Raw genomic sequence first — 19185 nt, forward strand, 5'->3', positions numbered from 1 at the left:
CGGGTGCAGGGAGAAAAGATCTTCAGTTTCTCCCTTACAGTAAACCAGCATAACATGATTTAATCTCCATTTACCTTCAGATTAACCCTATATCTGTAGGTAAATAGTGTTTTTATTAATATAATTTTTTGTATTTAATTTCAACATCTGCTTTTATTATTTTCACCTTGTCCACATTAGGCGGCATCAGAAGCGTTCCCATTTCTGATTGCGTTGTTTCATTTTAGGCCTTGGCACTGAAGGTTTATACCGTGTGAGCGGATACAAAACTGACCAAGATAATATTCAGAAGCAGTTTGACCAGGGTGAGTACTGTTATTAGGTAATAGTTCAGGTTGTTATTGCTGTTTATATCATCCGTTTTACACTTTTACTTTTTAAGAGCAAAATTATACACCTCTATGTGGTAAAATGAGTACAGGCAATCTGTCCATAGGATCAACCCTCCAAAACCGTCTGTATAGGCATGGAGCTCATGGAAAGTGCAATAAAGCGATACCTTAATATCTACGACTTCATGTCTTATTCCAGAGAGAACTTTTTTCTTTATATGTAAATGAGCTGTTAAAGGGTTGCAGTCTTTTGAACTTTTACAGCAGGTTCACCGCACTCTTATCAAGATGCTCCACTACCGGCAGCAAGAGCGTGCTGTCGGTGTACCAGGGTGTGTGTGCAGAGCGTGCGGTCAGTGTACCAGGGTGTGTGCAGAGCGTGCTGTCAGTGTACCAGGGTGTGTGTGCAGAGCGTGCTGTCAGTGTACCAGGGTGTGTGTGCAGAGCGTGCTGTCAGTGTACCAGGGTGTGTGTGCAGAGCGTGCTGTCGGTGTACAGGGGGTGTGTGCAGAGCGTGCTGTCAGTGTACCAGGGTGTGTGTGCAGAGCGTGCTGTTGGTGTAAAGGGGGTGTGTGCAGAGCGTGCTGTTGGTGTAAAGGGGGTGTGTGCAGAGCGTGCTGTTGGTGTACAGGGGGTGTGTGCAGAGCGTGCTGTCGGTGTACAGGGGGTGTGTGCAGAGCGTGCTGTCAGTGAACAGGGGGTGTGTGCAGAGCGTGTCGTCGGTGTACAGGGGGTGTGTGCAGAGCATGCTGTAGGTGTACAGGAGGTGTGTGCAGAGCGTGCTGTTGGTGTACAGGGTGTGTGTGCAGAGCGTGCTGTACAGGTGTACAGGGGGTGTGTGCAGAGCGTGCTGTACAGGTGTAAAGTGGGTGTGTGCAGAGAGTGCTGTACAGGGGGTGTGTGCAGAGCGTGCTGTTGGTGTACAGGGGGTCTGTGCAGAGCGTGCTGTTGGTGTACAAGTGGTGTGTGCAGAGCGTGCTGTTGGTGTACAGGTGGTGTGTGCAGAGCGTGCTGTAGGTGTACAGGTGGTGTGTGCAGAGCGTGCTGTAGGTGTACAGGGGGTGTGTGCAGAGCGTGCTGTAGGTGTACAGGTGGTGTGTGCAGAGCGTGCTGTTGGTGTACAGGTGGTGTGTGCAGAGCGTGCTGTTGGTGTACAGGGGGTGTGTGCAGAGCGTGCTGTAGGTGTACAGGGGGTGTGTGCAGAGCGTGCTGTAGGTGTACAGGGGGTGTGTGCAGAGCGTGCTGTTGGTGTACAGGTGGTGTGTGCAGAGCGTGCTGTTGGTGTACAGGTGGTGTGTGCAGAGCGTGCTGTTGGTGTACAGGTGGTGTGTGCAGAGCGTGCTGTAGGTGTACAGGGGATGTGTGCAGAGCGTGCTGTTGGTGTACAGGTGGTGTGTGCAGAGCGTGCTGTAGGTGTACAGGGTGTGTGTGCAGAGCGTGCTGTACAGGTGTACAGGGGGTGTGCTTACACCTGCTCAGGGCTCACCTTTGTGACTGAAAGCTGACGACAGCTGGGGTGGAATAAATGTACTTTTCTCCCAGTAGCAGGGCTTTCAGTGGTGCAGCCGCACAGCTTTATGATGCTCTTAACCTGCAGATTATCCCGGTATGGTCAGGTTACTAGTGTTTGAGGACAGGACAGGTTCCTTTATAACAGGGGAAGAAGGAAGGAATATAGCAGACCACACAGAAATGGCACATCAGCTACAAGTATACACATGGCATATACAAGGGCTTTACATTATTCTTTAAAAACAACCTATATTTCACCGTAAACGCAACAAAAATCCTCATTGGTGTGTGTCCCTGGCCCAGTAACTTGTATTGATGGCATATTCCCCTGCAGAGGAGAGGAGCGGCCGCTGCCCCCTCCCGTGATGATTGGCATGGCACAGTAATGTAGCCATTGTACAGGCACATCTTAGGCTAGTTTCACACTTGCGTTCAGCGCATTCCGTCACTATGGAGAATAGCGCAGTCTGTTAACGCACTGCGCTATTCTCCATAGACTTGTATGGACGACGCACTGTAACGCAAGTGTCTGCGTTGCATCCGCTGGACGACGCAGCGTCGTTATTTTGACGCTGCGTCGGGCGGATGGAACGCAGCATGTAATGTTTTTCTGCGCTTGGCGGAGTGTAAAAAAACGCAACCTGCAGGAATCCGTTAGGCGTCCGTTGTTTTTATAATGGACGCCTATGGTGGCGGATTCCGTTAGAATGCGTCATGTGACGGATTCCATTAACGCAGCTGTCTTTACACAACTGCGCATGCTCAGATGTGTAAAGACAAGGAAAAAAACCAACGGATTGCGTTATTTTGTAAGATCTGTAGCATGCGTTGTGCCACTATATGCAACGCATCCATTGCATGCGTCACACAACGCAATGCTACGGATCCCATCCAACGCAAGTCTGAAACTAGCCTTATACTTTGACATTTTTAACACTTTCCTGCCCACTGAATTTTATTATCTCCAATTTGGCCCATACTGTGAGGGGTTTTGTGTTTGTTTTTTTGCAGGGTAAGCTGACGTTTCTATTAATGCCATTGGGTGTACATACAACATTGCGATCAGTCTCTTGGGTGGTGTCATGACCAAAACTGCCTCTACAGCTTTTTATTTATTTTTCAGAATAAATGTCATTTTTACATCTTTCAGGCCTTATACATTGCAGGGTTTTTGTGTCGGCGGTCTTGTGCATGTATTTGTTGTCATTACTAAATTTGCTATATAAGGCTCCTGAGCCTCGGGGTTAATTGCTATATGGGGGTCCGGGCAAAAGAAAACACTGCCCATAGAAATAGATATGTGAAAGAAATGAAACTTAGCTACAGTATATTCACCTCCTGGCACCCAACTAAGGCTGCTTTCACACTTCGTTTTTTTAACATGCATCCTGAAGGGTTTTTTTAATGCAAAAACGGATCCAGTGCAAATGCGTTTTCATTTCAATGCATTTGCAATGGACTCGCGTCAACATGCGTTCACCTGCGTTTGCGAGCGTTATAGTGAGGATCCAGCGACTTGCAGTTTTTTAACTTTTTTTCAAAAACGCATTTTGAGCTGCGTCCAAATACTGCAAATTGCTGGGTCCTGACTAAACAGCACGCAAACGCATGTGAACTCTGGCATGCTGATAGACAGAAACCAGCCTGGCGTGATCAGTCTCTCTCCCCCCCCCCCCTCCGGCTCTCTCTCCCCCCCCCCTCCGGCTCTCTCCCCCCCCCCTCCGGCTCTCTTCCCCCCCCCCCTTTGGCTCTCTCCCCCCCCCCTCCGGCTCCCCCCCCTCCCTCTCTCTCCCCCCCTCCCTCCCTCTCTCTCCCCCCCTCCCTCTCTCTCTCTCCCCCCTCCCTCTCTCCCCCCCTCCCTCTCTCTCCCCCCCTCCCTCTCTCCCCCCCTCCCTCTCTCCCCCCCCTCCCTCTCTCCCCCCCTCCCTCTCTCCCCCCCTCCCTCTCTCTCCCCCCTCCCTCTCTCCCCCCCTCCCTCTCTCTCCCCCCCTCCCTCTCTCCCTCCCTCTCTCTCCCCCCCTCCCTCTCTCTCCCCCCCTCCCTCTCTCTCCCCCCCTCCCTCTCTCTCCCCCCCTCCCTCTCTCTCCCCCCCTCCCTCTCTCTCCCCCCCTCCCTCTCTCTCCCCCCCTCCCTCTCTCTCCCCCCCTCCCTCTCTCTCCCCCCCTCCCTCTCGCTCTCCCCCCTCCCTCTCGCTCCCCCCCTCCCTCTCGCTCTCCCCCCTCCCTCTCGCTCTCCCCCCTCCCTCTCGCTCTCCCCCCTCCCTCTCGCTCTCCCCCTCCCTCTCGCTCTCCCCCTCCCTCTCGCTCTCCCCCTCCCTCTCGCTCTCCCCCTCCCTCTCGCTCTCCCCCTCCCTCTCGCTCTCCCCCTCCCTCTCGCTCTCCCCCCCCTCCCTCTCGCTCTCCCCCCCCCTCCCTCTCGCTCTCCCCCCCCTCCCTCTCGCTCTCCCACCCCCTCCCTCTCGCTCTCCCACCCCCCTCCCTCTCGCTCTCCCCCCCCCTCCCTCTCGCTCTCCCCCCCCTCCCTCTCGCTCTCCCCCCCCCCTCCCTCTCGCTCTCCCCCCCCCCTCCCTCTCGCTCTCCCCCCCCCTCCCTCTCGCTCTCCCCCCCCCTCCCTCTCGCTCTCCCCCCCCCTCCCTCTCGCTCTCCCCCCCCCCTCCCTCTCGCTCTCCCCCCCCCCTCCCTCTCGCTCTCCCCCCCCCCTCCCTCTCGCTCTCCCCCCCCCCTCCCTCTCGCTCTCCCCCCCTCCCTCTCGCTCTCCCCCCCCCTCCCTCTCGCTCTCCCCCCCCTCCCTCTCGCTCTCCCCCCCCTCCCTCTCGCTCTCCCCCCCCCCTCCCTCTCGCTCTCCCCCCCCCTCCCCTCTCGCTCTCCCCCCCCCTCCCTCTCGCTCTCCCCCCCTCCCTCTCGCTCTCCCCCCCCCCTCCCTCTCGCTCTCCCCCCCCCCTCCCTCTCGCTCCCCCCCCCTCCCTCTCGCTCTCCCCCCACCCCTCCCTCTCGCTCTCCCCCCACCCCTCCCTCTCGCTCCCCCCCCCTCCCTCTCGCTCTCCCCCCCCTCCCTCTCGCTCTCCCCCCCCTCCCTCTCGCTCTCCCCCCCTCCCTCTCGCTCTCCCCCCCCCTCCCTCTCGCTCTCCCCCCCCTCCCTCTCGCTCTCCCCCCCCCTCCCTCTCGCTCTCCCCCCCCTCCCTCTCGCTCTCCCCCCCCTCCCTCTCGCTCTCCCCCCCCTCCCTCTCGCTCTCCCCCCCCTCCCTCTCGCTCTCCCCCCCCCTCCCTCTCGCTCTCCCCCCCCCTCCCTCTCGCTCTCCCCCCCCCCCTCCCTCTCGCTCTCCCCCCCCCCTCCCTCTCGCTCTCCCCCCCCCTCCCTCTCGCTCTCCCCCCCCCTCCCTCTCGCTCTCCCCCCCCTCCCTCTCGCTCTCCCCCCCCCCCCCCTCTCGCTCTCCCCCCCTCCCTCTCGCTCTCCCCCCCTCCCTCTCGCTCTCCCCCCCTCCCTCTCGCTCTCCCCCCCTCCCTCTCGCTCTCCCCCCCCCTCCCTCTCGCTCTCCCCCCCCCTCCCTCTCGCTCTCCCCCCCTCCCTCTCGCTCTCCCCCCCTCTCTCCCCTCCCTCCCTTTCGCTCCGCAGCTGTCAGATGCCGACTCCCAGTCTGTCACGTTCAGTTCCCCTCACTCCCGATCACATGACTCCAATGCCCGCCCATAAACTTCAAGTGGCAGGATCCTGTAAAATAACACTTGCGTTTGCATGCATTTTTCTTTGTAAAAACAGGATCCACTTTTACAGCAAAAAAACGTTCATGACGCATGCTAAAAAAAATGTAGTGTAAGTGCAGCCCGCTCTGTGCTTTTACATAAAGTCTGAAAGCAGTGATGTAACCATTCCATCAGTCATCAGACCGCTGCAGCCGATCTGATGGAAAGGTGTCAGCACCACTTCCTGTCTCTGCGCAGGCTGGGTCCAGGTGTCTGCTGGTAGAGGAGTATGACTGCGTTTTATCTTTTACATATCCAATCCCATGGTGTTGTTTTGCCCTCCCCTTTACAGACGGTTACCTGTGCATCTGTTCCCTTGCCTGCTCCTCTTCTGACCTGCCACCTCTGGCTGTTATCACTGTAGTATATCCGTTGTTGGTGATAGCGCTGGTGTTCAGGCTATATAACAATCTTTGCACCTTGATGATCTGGAAACTGTTTGTCTTTCTGAGCTGTGGCCGTTGTTTGCTCATACACTGTGCTGTGTCCCATTTGTTTTTCAGAGAACAGTCTGAACTTGGCGTCCATGGAGGTCAATGTAAATGCAGTGGCCGGTGCTCTTAAAGCATTTTTTGCTGACCTGCCGGCCCCTCTTATACCATATATTCATCACCCTGAGCTTCTGGAGGCTTCCAGTAAGTATAATGGTAATCTCTACACACAGATCCAGTAACTGTCCGATAATCCGGCCTCTGACCCCTGATATGGCCGCAGTCAGACATAAAGTAATCATACCATCAGGACAGCCAATGCAAAATGTTATGGTTAAAGAGAACGGGTCATCAGAAACAGAACCTGGGTTCACGTCAATAAAAAATTTTTGTTAAAAAATGTTTAACCCCTTAGTGACCAGCAGTACGTCTTGAAATATAAGTGAATAGTATCCTCCGACTGGTGAAAATGCAGCAGCTGCCGGCTGTACACTACAGCTGACAACTGCTGCATCAGTTATGATCGGTGTTTGCACCGCCCATGGCTGTTTAAAGGGAACCTGTCACCAGTTTTGGTGACTATAAGCTGTGGCCACCACCACTGGGCTCTTATATACAGCATGTTAGAATGCTGTTATAAGAGCCCAGGCCGCTGTGTAGAACATAAAAAACACTTTATAATACTCACCTAGAAGGTCACTCCGGTGCACAACAGTCGGATATTGGCGCCGTACTCCGGGACCGGCACCTCCTCCTTCAGCCATCTTGCTCTTCCTTCTGAAGCCGGCGTGCATGACACGTCCGACGTCATCCACACAGGACATTGAGGTCCTGCGCAGACGCACTTTGATCAAAGTATTGTGCACCTGCGCGAGACCGGCGAGTGTGTAGGACGCATCATGCACACAGGCTTCAGATGGAAGACGAAGATGGCCGAAAGAGGAGGCGCCAGCACCGGAGGGAGGACGAAGACACCCATCTGACTACAATCCATCGCAGAGCGACTGTTAGGTGAGTATTATAAAGTTGTTTTTTTTTTTTTTGTTTGTTTTGTTTTACACAGTGGCCTGGGCTCTTATATACAGCATGTTAGAATGCTGTATATAAGAGCCCGGTGGTGGTGGCCGCAGCTTATAGGCCAAAAAAAGTGATGACAGGTTCCCTTTAACCCCTTAGATGCTGCTGTCTATACTGTCTACAGCATCTAGATGGTTCAGTGTGGGGGCTCCCTTTAACCCCATCGGCACCTTCGGTCATGACTGTGTGGTCCTGATGGTCTACATAACAGCCTTCACATCTGCCGGCTATAGGGGCTTGTTCCTACAGCAACATGTAGGTGGTAAATTTAAGATTTATCTTTCCTGTCCTGCCACTTTGCACTAATTCCTGAAAAGCAGTGGAAGGGTTAATAAACTACCTGACAGCTGTTCTGAATATGTTGGGGGGGTGCTATTTTTAAAATGGTATCATTTGGGGTGGTTGACAATATATAGGTCCATAATAGTCGCTTCAAAAATGAGAGTCCTGAAAAAAATAAGTAAATTGCAAATTTCTTTGAAAAAATGAAAAATGACTGCTATAATTTTAAAACTTCTAACAACATAAAAGCACATTTTACAGACGTGCTGAGGCCGACAGCGGGAAATGTTACTTATTAACTATTTTTCGAGGTGTGACTATCTGGAATAAAGGGATAATCATTAAAAGTTTGAAAATTTAGACCTTTTTGTCAAATTTCTGATATTTTTGTATATATGAATATATGAATAATGAAAATTTGAATAGCTCTAAGACTGCAATAGTTGCAATATAAACCAATGGGGTCTGTGTAGCTGCACTTCACCTTTGCTGATCCGGTTATTATGGGTATGTGTCCTTGTTTATTTTTCTGACCTGCAATCCCTCTGGTTACTTTTATTGTGCTAGGGGCGAATTCTCTCCCCTTCCTTACTTTAGTCTAGCATAGTGCATGTGCATTGGGCACTTTTTGTACCATCTCTCTGCACAGTATTTTTGCACTACGTTGCACGCCACTTGGTTTATAGGGTAACTATTGCAGTCTTAGAGCTATTCTCAGAGTTATCACTTTGTGACACAGGTTCCCAGCCAGTACTTGATGTACTTTTGCATTTATTCAGCATAGGTGTGCAGTTCTTCTCTTTTTGTATCCTCTCCAGCACTCTTTTGAACCTTTTTTAATCTGTGTCTTTTATACAACTGATTATTAAACTTTGTATACTCATTTGCATTAAGGTAGTGTCAGTGACTCGTCCTTTTTTGGTCTTTTGATATTTATGGAGTCTCTACCGGGGATTTATTACCCTTGTTGTCCTATATAGGGGGTTATGGTGATCGGATGTGATCACCAAAAATTTCCCCCACTTGTTCAGATGTTGTTTATAAGTACAATGGCAACGCGGCAAGTTCTGGGTCACATGACAGCACGTGACCGAAGCTTGTCACACCGCCATTGTACTGTATACACTGTACTGTAGTGCGCCGAATCCGGCGAAAAGCCGGATGTGTGAAACCATCCTAATAAGGCCTCCCCGACATCATACACCAGAGGTAGTTACTCAATGTATATATCCTCGATTATTTAGGTAAGGCTAGTTTCACACCTGCGTTGGACGGGATCCGTAGCATTGCGTTGTGTGACGCATGCAACGGATGCGTTGCATATAGTGGCACAACGCAATGCTACGGATCGTACAAAATATCGCAATCCGCCTGGTGATCAGCTGATCACTCCCCGTAGCCGGCCGCCGGGTGATCAGCTGATCACTCAGAGTAGCCAGCCGCTGGGTGATCGCCGACAATGTGTGCGGGGGGCGGGGGGCGGTGTGCGAAGTAGGTGGAGCCGAGCGGGGCCATGGTGAAGGACGTCAGTGCCGCGGGGACTGCATCGCTGGGGGATAGGTGAGTGTGTGTGTGTGTGTATATACATACGGAGTGCGGGAGGGGGCGGAGCCGAGCAGCGAAGTGTCGGGCTCCCGGCACACGTAACCAGGGTTCCTTGGTTTCCCGATGTGTACACTGGTTACGGGTGGAGGGAGCCAGAGAGAGCATGCGCAGTGGAATCCAGAGGATTCCGCTGCTCAAAAAAAGTTACATGCTGCGTTCCTTCCACCCGACGCAGCGTCAAAATAACGACGCTGCGTCGTCCAGCGGATGCAACGCAGACACTTGCGTTACAGTGCGTTGTCCATACAAGTCTATGGAGAATAGCGCAGTGCGTTAACGGACTGCGCTATTCTCCATAGTGACGGACTCCGCTGAACGCAAGTGTGAAACTAGCCTAAATCTGTCAGACTATACTGAGACTACTAAAAAGGGTCCAGCACATTACGCGCTCTGTGTCATGGTCCTGTGTCTCGGGTAAGGATATCACGTGATTACTGAAGTGACTTTGGGCCTTTTGTGGCCTTAAGAGTAGATCTTAGAATAACTAAATTTAGTACTGTGTAATAGAATTACCTGCAAGTGAACCAAAAAGCTAAAGACTTCTTATAATAACATTTCTGTCTAGCCTCATATCTATTATATGGCTCAAATCCCGTTATTACTCTTTCCAAAGTGACCGCTTCCCTTCCTTCCAAACCGCTAACCAGGAGTAGATGCGTAGCCTACATCCGGTGTTACATCGACCCATATCATCAGAACGCTTCCCTATCCAATTAAAATGAGTGACTGGTAAAGATAATGATGATCTCTGTACCGCGCTATGGAGTATGTCAACTCTATATTCAGCAATTAAATAGAAGTTTCCAGAATCCACTTTAACCACAGAATGAGTGAATACAATTTCTTGGTGACTTGATAACACAAGTAGATGTATTATAATGTACGTCTTGTCTTGTAAGGCATAACTGAACGCTTCTCTTGATCTAAAAAAGCCCCCTGTTTTCTTAACCTCTAGAAATCCAGGACAGGATGGAGAGGCTTCACGTCTTGAAGACTATTTTACGGACTTTTCCTTCTGTCAACTATGAAGTCTTGAAATACATCATATCTCATTTGAACAGGTGAGTGTATTTGGAAATGGGAACATATAGCACTGGAATCCCCAGACTTTATAGTTTACATCACTGGTTGCTTAAATTCAGTGCAAAAAAAACTAAGTACACCCTGTTTGAATTCTATAGATTTATATATTGGAACATAATACAAAAAACCTGGTTCTTAGAAGGTCTTAAAATGTCATAAAAGCTGTGTTAGATGAACGACAACACATGACAAATCACAGTGTCATTATGTAACAAACTACACAAAAAAAAATGTTTGCGAAAAATAAAGAACACCCCATGAATCTCTAGCTTGTAGAACAAGCTTTGGTATCAATAACTTGAAGTATTTGTTTGTCTTATGACTTTCAGTCTGGAGGGATTTTGGCCACTCTTCTTTTGAATGTTGCTAAAGTTCATTGCGGTTTGTGGGCATTTGTTTATGCGCAGATCTTAGAGGACATTTCACCACATTTTTTTATGTTGAACTGGGCACAGGCTGTAATGGTGGCTGCGGAGTAGATTATTTTTTTATTTTGTTTCTTAAATAAATGAATGTCAGTTTTCACTGGGGGCGTGTACTTCTCCCTGTATGATGCTGACCAATCATAAGAAGGTAGCAACACACAGCAGAAAAAAACACCCCCCATCAAAGACTACAGCAGGTTTCTCAGTGTGTCATGTAATGACACAGCCTTGATCTCCTGCTCTAACCTTCTGAGGCGGTGTGGAGGAGTGGCAGTGCAGCAGAGTTTAGCTGTGTCACATTATAAACCCTTCTGTCATTGCTGTTGATTACTGAGTGTCAGTAAGCCACACGGAAAATCGGTGCGAGTGGAGTGCAATAAAAAAATCGCATTTCACTCGGACCAATATTAGCCTGTGTGTCAGCACCCATGAGCGATTATTTTCTCAGCCCTAATCGGACCGAGAGAACAATCGCAGCATGCTGCAATTGTAATGCAAGACTTTCTCTTGCACCCATTCAAGTGTATGGGGCAAGAGAAAAATCGCACTGCACTCGCGGTACACCGGTGTACCGCGAGTGCAGTGCGAGAATGGCAATAACCGACAACAGAGGAGAGAGGGAGATAAATCCCTCCCTCCTCTCCTCGGCGCCGGCCCGCCCTCCACAGCTGAGGTCCGATAGCACGGTCAGACCTCAGTCGCAGGGACACTCGCATGACACTCGGCTCTGCTGTACTGCCAGCAAGAGACGAGTATCATGTGAGGAGATCGCAGTAATCCCCGTGTGGCTCCAGCCTTAGGGCTCTTTTCCACTTGCGAATAAATAATCTCTGCGATACTTGCCCAGAAAAGTGGGGTGAGTGTCATGTGAGTACCATGCAAGAGGTATGCGAGTCTGTAGATTTTTCATACCAAGGATCCGTGTGACGTGCATATGCCAACTGTATGACATGCGTATGCCATTCGTATTGCAATATTTTTCTCGCTCCCATAGGCTTGCATGGGAGTGCGAGAGCTGAGACTCGCAACAAAACGCAGCATGCTGTGATTGTACCGATTTGTGTGGAGAAAAAAACAGGACAAATTAAAGTGGCTCATTGATTAACACTGGTGCGAGTGAAAATCGCTCGTGGACTTATACTTGCTCTGGAGTGAGACCAGGGTGTCATTACATCTCATGCAGGAGAGACCTGTCTGTCCTGGACTAATTCTGTGTGTGAGTTATGACACCCCAGTCTGATCTCACTGCAGAGCCAGTACAAATTGAGCACAACAGACATAAGTGTGGCACTGACACTTCTCTGGACAGGCAGTGTGGGCAAGGAACAGTACAGCAGATCTGACAGTGAAGGGTTTGTAATGTGTCACAGCTAAACTCAGCTGTGCTGTCCCTCCCCCCACAGGGATCTTTTCTTAAATATTTAGTCATCTGTACTTTCTATTCATGCAGGAGGTTAGACCAGGAGACCTTCTATTCATGCAGGAGGTTAGACCAGGAGACCTGGGCTGTATTGCTACATCTCGCACACTGAGAAACCTGCTCCAAGATATGGTGGGAACACGTTCTTCTTTTCTTTGTGTTGCCTCCTGCTTATGATTGGTCAGCAGCATACAGGAAGAAAAAGTACACGCCCCCATTGGAAACTGTCTGACAACACTCACTTGGACTTAAAGGTGGAAAATACTTGGCCAATATCTCCACAACTAGACAAAATAAAAGGAAAAAAAAAACATTTAATTCAGCTCTGCAGCCACTTTTACATTCTGTGTCCAGTTCAACATGAAAAATGTGGTGAGCGCTCCTCTTTAGGCTGCCATTATAACATGTAACTGGTTTGAGGTCTGGACTATTACTGGGCAAGTCTTTGAATCTTTTATTTTCATCCATTCTGATGTAGATTTTCTGGTTGCTCCGGATCATTGTCACCTTGCATTTCTCCGTTTCGGCCCAGTTTTAGCTGTTGGATCGATGGCCTCATATTTGACTTTAGAATACTTTGGTATACAGAGGAGTTCATAGTCCATTCAATGACTGCAGGGTGCCCGGGTCCTTTGGCTGCAAAAGCACTTGAAATGATCACTTCTCCACCAGTGTGTCTAATAATTGCTAGGAGGTGTTTGTACTGATAATGCTGTGGGGATTTTTTTTTTCACCAAATGTGGTGTAGGACATTATATAACCAAACCTCTCCACTTTGGTTTCTTCTGTATAAAGTACCGTATTTTTCGTTTTATAAGACGCACCGGATTATAAGATGCACCCCAAATTTAGAGAGAAAAAAAAAAGTAAAAAAAAATAAAAATGGCGTCCATCTAATAATTTGGTGTTGTCTTTCCGGAGGGGGGCAGCAGTGGTGGTGAAGCGAGGTCACATGAGGCAGAGGTTGTGCTGGCAGCCAAGGCGGGTCGTGGTGGCAGCAGCGGTCAGTGGCAGCAGCTGCAGTGGGTCAGTAGTGGCAGCAGGTGAGTGGTGGAGCAGGCCGGTGCGGTGAGTGTCCCAGTCTGTCCGCGGTCTCTGTTCAAATGATGGCGCCTGGAGCGGCGCATGCGCAGATGGAAAGCTCATCCAAGGGCTCCATCTGCGCACACGCTGACTCCCGGCGCCATCATTTTGAAACTGGGACACCTGCTGCACAGCCGCTCGCCCACACACAGAGGCAGCCAGCCTCCAGGACAGAGAGACAGCCAGCACCGACTGGCACCCGGGTGCCCGCACACAGCCACGGGCACCCGGCCACCCGAAAGCACCCAATCGCCGCACAGACAGCCCCCCCCCCCCAGTAAGCTATATTCGGATTTTAAGATGCACCCCTCATTTTGCTCCCAAACTTTTGGGAGGAAAAGTGCGTCTTATAATCCGAAAAATACGGTTCATTGTTCCAGATGTCTTGTGGTTTACTTTGCAAACTTTTTAAATTGTTGGGGGTTTTATATTAAAAAACTTTACGCATATTATAAAAATATAGACGATACAGACTACTATTCCCTGTGCAAAAAACTAAATCCCCACATACAGAACATATATTTTAAACTGCACCAGTTTGGTAATAGCCCAGCAGATAGCAGAAAAAAGGTGTGTGTAACACATAGAGAATGCGATAAGACAAATCATCACATCCGCCGTCTGTTAGAATCAGTGCCTTACTCATTTAGCACTCCATTCTCCAGAGTCAATAGCTAGCTTATCTTCTCAATAAATTTGAGGCCTCCACATACCCCAGTATACGCTCCGAGGTCCTGAGGGAAACAGTTACAGAATAGATGTTATTAATTATGTCTGTTACTCCTTTCCAAAACCTTTCTGGTTGTGGCCAGGACCACGACATGTGGAGCAGATGTGCAGATTGTGATTATCATCCCTCAGCCCTATATGATAAAGGAATGGAGGCGTTCTATATAACCAATGAGGTACAGATGTGACAAGCTTTGTGGCTCACTCAGTAAAAGATGGGGTACCTTCTCAAAAATCTTTTTTCCCTCCTTCTGTGGGTCTTGTGCCTTTTTAATTATTCTTTACTTTATACTGAATATCTTGAAAATAGTAAACCTGGAAGTCACCGGTATTATATGTACATGACCCCTGCTGAAGTGACTGCACTGTAAGTGCTGTGTATTGTACTATTCAGGTCCAGGCCACCGTCACTTCTAGCTCAGCCTGATGAGGGTGTCGAGGCTGCCAAAACTTAGAGAAGTCGGTGTGAGGGCATCAAATTCCTCTTGCAGCTGAAAGACTGTAAGTGGTTGTCCTCTACTCGAACAATCCCTTCTCAATCCCTATCTTTGCCTCCAATAAAATAATAGCACTTATTCCCCCTCTGGGATAGGCCATTCCAGTTGTGTCTTCACTTGCTCTCCTAGGGATCATATGCCAATATGGCACATGATCCATGGAGCTAATCAGTGTTGGTTTCCCGATTCCCTCCTTTTGACAAATCGGACACATCGGGGAGAAAGTGAGAGCTGCGTCTGTTCTCACTTCCTCCAGATGTCCATTACGTCCTTAGGCGCGGGGACTGAAGCCAATACTGATTGGCCACAGGGATGTCACATGATCCCAGGGAGAGCCAGTGTTGACAGCAGTGTAACTGCACCAGAGGGATTGAGAAGGTGTTGCCCAAGTGGTGGACAACCCCTTTTAAGTACAGTTAGGATTTGTACCATTCTCCTTTCCTTTATTCTTCTACCGATCAGAGCCCACTAAGTAGTATAGGTTAGGAAGTTATGGAGACGTCTATGCCAGAACTCCTTTTGGCACCTGATGTTCCTTCACCATCCACAAAACCCAATAGAGTAATGTTGGGCATTCAATATGGCAAGTTGATGAGCCTCCAAAGCATGCTGCCACGTTTTGTTTTTTTTTTAGAGTCTCCTGGCAATGCTTCCAAACAAGCCATACTTGTTCAGCCTTTTTCTAACTCATGAACATAATGTGCTGAGACCTTTAGAGTCTGAACTCTAGCTCTTGGGTTTTTGCAATTTGCATGGTCTGGTCTTGGGGTGGATTTGCTGGGACAACCACTCCTGGGAAGATTGTCACATGTTTGGAATGTTTTCCTCATGAGAATAATTTTTCTCACTGTAGATGATGGACTCCAAATTGTTCACGCTCTCTGATGAATAATTATCCAAGGGCATTTGGTTAGCAGAACCTGGCTGCCACTTGCCTATTTAATTTCTATAGAACTTTAAGGGTGCACTTAATTTTTCAGTAACTGCTACTGTATCTTGGTCTAGATTTTGATAAATAATGACTCTGAAATTTGTCATGTTTTGTCTGAGGCTGTGTTCACATAATTTTAAGACCTTCTAACAACCACATTTGTGTTTTTTAATATCCACATTGGTAAACCATGGATTTCAAAGAGGCTGTGCTACATTTCTCATTGCTGTAATATTTAAAGGGATTTTCCAGGTTTTTAGAAAAGTTGCCCAAAAGAATGGATTGCTCTTAAAGAGGTTCTTCACTACTCTGCAATAGCGGCCACATCTTCATGAAACTGATATGGAAGGCATTTTCTAAATACCTTGGTTCAGTTAATTCTGCCTCTGAGCGGCGCTCTTACCGTCCGCTCATCCCCATGAAGTGACCCCCAGGCTCAGTGACCTCTCAGATCCGGGGATGTCACGTCAACTGACTTGAAATCACCGCGGCCGGCCCCCAGTCTTCCTGAGTGACTGGGCTGTTGGCAGCGTTTCTTCACTCGTCACAACCCAGCATCGCACCTGCTTGCGGCATTCTGCAGCAAAGTAGAGAGCACGCAACATACTGGGCTGTGACGAGTGGTGAAACACCACCCACAGCCCCATCACTCAGGAAGACTGGGGCTGAGCTCGGTGATGCCGGGTCGACTAGAAGTTGATGTGACATCACTGGATCTCAGAGGTCATGTAGCCCGGGGGTCACTTCATGGGGATGAGCAGACCGCTATAGCGCCAATCAGGCAGAATTGGCTAAACAAGGTATTTAGAAAAATCCCTCCCTATGAGCTTTACATCGATGTGGCCTCTATTACAGAGTAGTGAACCACCCCTTTAAGTAGCTGACCGATGCTCCCCTATTCCATGGGTGCTGCCATACGTGCGTGTATTGCATGTGTCTGCTGAGGTCCGTTAGTGATGGACAGGGCATTACAACGACAGGGCTGTCAGAGCTAGAGGGGTTGGCCATTCAATGACTGAGGGATTATTTTCTATTTCTTTTGCAACTTTCTAGTAATCTGCACCATAATGGACCACTTCACCCAGTGTCACTGTTTTATGGCAGATATGAATTGCCAACCCTGGACAGACTATGCTTACTGCAGAATTTATTTTTGAGTACAAACAGGTTTTCAGATAGTGACTGAAATGATTAGTGGCACACCCAGATAAGCACGGTGACACATCTATCCTGGCTAGTAAAGCTTGCTGCGCACAGCCCAGTCCTATAGTCATGCTATGCTGAAAGGAACTTCTTCAGACACTTAGTCATTGATATGTACTATTGGAAATTACGAAAGCCTCTGTGAGCTTAATAGATCCAACCTGAGGGTGTGTATAACGGGGTAAAGGACCTGGATTTATCTCTCTATAGCCGGCTTCCACTGTAAATTGTGCACTCTAATCTCCTGAGCCGCATTGTCAATGTACAGGCAAAATGTGTCACTTTACGGCAAGTGCTTCCTGGCAATATGTAGTGATTGGGAAGGGGTTAACAGATTTCCCAACAGATGATTATTTAATGATTAATAATGTCTTTCATTATTTTTAGGGTTAGTCAACACAGCAAGACCAACCTGATGACTGCAGATAACCTTTCCATTTGCTTCTGGCCAACTCTCATGCGCCCGGATTTTGAGAACAAGGAATTTTTTTCTACCACGAAGAACCACCAATCCGTCATAGAAAACTTCATTCAGCAGTGCCAGTTTTTCTTCTACGAGGGTGATATTGTGGACTCTCCCAGCGTCACCAGCTCTCCGTCAGCACAGCACTCCAGTCCGGGGCCACTCGCAACACCTTTAGTCCCTCTGCAGTTACCGCCGCCTCTCCAGCCACAACTACTACAGCCCGCACTGCAAGCCGACCCCCTGGGGATCATATAACGGGGCGCAGCTTTTGTACTGGTTTATTTAATATCCCCAGGTCCTTACTGGAAAACAGTGATACAGGAAACTAACTTCACCTGTAGTAAGAGGTTAACGACACGGACGGATCTGACTACTTTTAGTTCTCAATCTTTTGTTTGTATTTTTTTAAACCCTTCGGAGCGTCTAGAAAGAGATGGATCTGTGGCAGGCCTTGTTTGTGAATTTTGCTGCTGCATGGAACTTCTATATAAATACTATACACTTCTTCAAGTGTCCTAAACATACTTATAGAAGAGAAGATTAAACACAGAATAAACAAAAATGGTCCTTTTCTATAGAAAATCTAATTAAATTTACAGAAATAAATCATTTATGAAGCATTAGTGCTTTCACAGCCCGGCTGCAGGCTGAGATTTATTTTGGTGTCAAAGCATCCGTGGTGTGCAGACGTGGGCATGTGTGGGTGCGTGTGGGAGCCTGGCAGTGGGGTGGGTTATGGATTCTTTGCTGGCGGTGCTTGGAATGGAGCTTATCTTGTAAATGATACAAAGTAATAATTGTATGTACATATATAAATGTTTACATATTTGAGGAATAAACATCCATCCATTGAAGCAATGTTTTGGTCTACATGAGGGAGCGGGGCTGCATGAACACTAGTCTTCCTTAATTGGGCACTGTTGATATTTCACTGTGTAGTTTTCATTAGAAATGTAATTTTTTTTTTTATTTTTCACAAGTAAGTTTCGAGCCTAACTAAAAAAAAAAAGTCAACTTGTTCTAGGATACTTATGTGCAATAAGACCAGATTCAAATGTCTGACATTCATGGGCCGTAATGTTCGGAGGCCATGTCTTCCGACATTATTATTATTATTTATTATTATTATAGCACCATTTATTCCATGGTGCTTTACATGTGAAAGGGGTATAGAAAGCATGGACAAGTACAATAATCATAAACAATACAATGCACAGACTGGGACAGGAGGAGAGAGGACCCTGCCCGTGAGGGCTCACAGTCTACAAGGGATAGATGAGGATACAGTAGATTAGGGTAGAGCTAATTGTGCGGCGTTATATCAGACTGAGGGTTACGGCAGGTTGTAGGCTTGTCGGAAGAGATGGGTCTTCAGGTTCCTTTTGAAGCTTGTCAAGGTGGGTGAGAGTCTGATATGTTGTGGCAGAGCATTCCAGAGTATGGGGGAGGCATGGGAGAAATCTTGGATGCGATGGTGGGAAGAGGAAAGGGGAGTAGAGAAGGAGATCTTGTGAGGATCTGAGGTTGCGTGCGGGTAGGTACCGGGAAACTAGGTCACAGATGTAAGGAGGAGACAGGTCATGGATGGCTTTGTATGTCATGGTTAGGGTTATGAACTGGAGTCGTTGAGCAATGGGAAGCCAGTGAAGGTATTGGCAAAGAGGAGAGATCGGGGAGTAGCGGGGGGACAGGTGGATTAGCCAGGCAGCATAGTTTAGAATAGATTGTAGGGGTGCGAGATGTTGGAAGGGAGGCCACAGAGCAGGCGGTTGCAATAATCCAGGCGGGAGATAATAAGGACATGTACTAGGGTTTTTGCAGCTGCTTGGGAAAGGAATGTACGGATCCGGGAAATATTTTTGAGTTGCAGGAGGTGGATGAACATGGCATGAACTCAACAGTGTCACATATGTCTATGGAACTGTTGGATTGGGGTGTGGAGACCCCTCAACTGCTCTGTATTCAGATGTGTGAAACGAATCCAAGTGTAAGGGGTCTTTTTCCTCATACTATATGTACTTCAAAAGTGAGATATTGACAATTCTGTAATATGACGACCCTGCAGCCCAGTTGACTTTCTCATATTGCAAGCCTACTTTATCATATCGACATTGTTTCCAGGACATTACTTGCCTTTTTTCCCTCTGAGTGATTGCCGACATTCCCCCTCCCAGCCATGCCTGCTTGTCGGACTGGTCCAGTTCTTGTGTTGTGACATGTATACTGCTTATATAGGTCTGTTTGAGACAAACAAGGACGATAAATAGATTGCATAAGTACAAGCAACAACTCATAGATCATAGAAATTAGAGGCAGATAGTCTTTAAATTTGCTACATAAAAGGAGTACCGACACAAGCAAGATTTAGA

The 19185-nt window shown here is 48.6% G+C and overlaps 1 protein-coding gene across 1 annotated transcript in view; it reads left to right on the plus strand.

Annotated features, from left to right (window-relative positions):
• ARHGAP5 (Rho GTPase activating protein 5) overlaps nucleotides 1–17450 on the plus strand; it is a 100938-nt gene extending 83488 nt beyond the window's left edge. The window contains exons 4-7 of the mRNA XM_075330640.1: nucleotides 228–305; nucleotides 6088–6219; nucleotides 9935–10040; nucleotides 16738–17450. Coding sequence (XP_075186755.1) covers nucleotides 228–305; nucleotides 6088–6219; nucleotides 9935–10040; nucleotides 16738–17071 — 650 coding nt within the window. The 3' untranslated portion in view covers nucleotides 17072–17450. The remainder of the gene's footprint in view (nucleotides 1–227; nucleotides 306–6087; nucleotides 6220–9934; nucleotides 10041–16737) is intronic.
• Nucleotides 17451–19185: the final 1735 nt, after the last annotated feature.

This window comes from Anomaloglossus baeobatrachus, chromosome 12, assembly GCF_048569485.1.
Source record: "Anomaloglossus baeobatrachus isolate aAnoBae1 chromosome 12, aAnoBae1.hap1, whole genome shotgun sequence".
NCBI lineage: Eukaryota > Metazoa > Chordata > Amphibia > Anura > Aromobatidae > Anomaloglossus > Anomaloglossus baeobatrachus.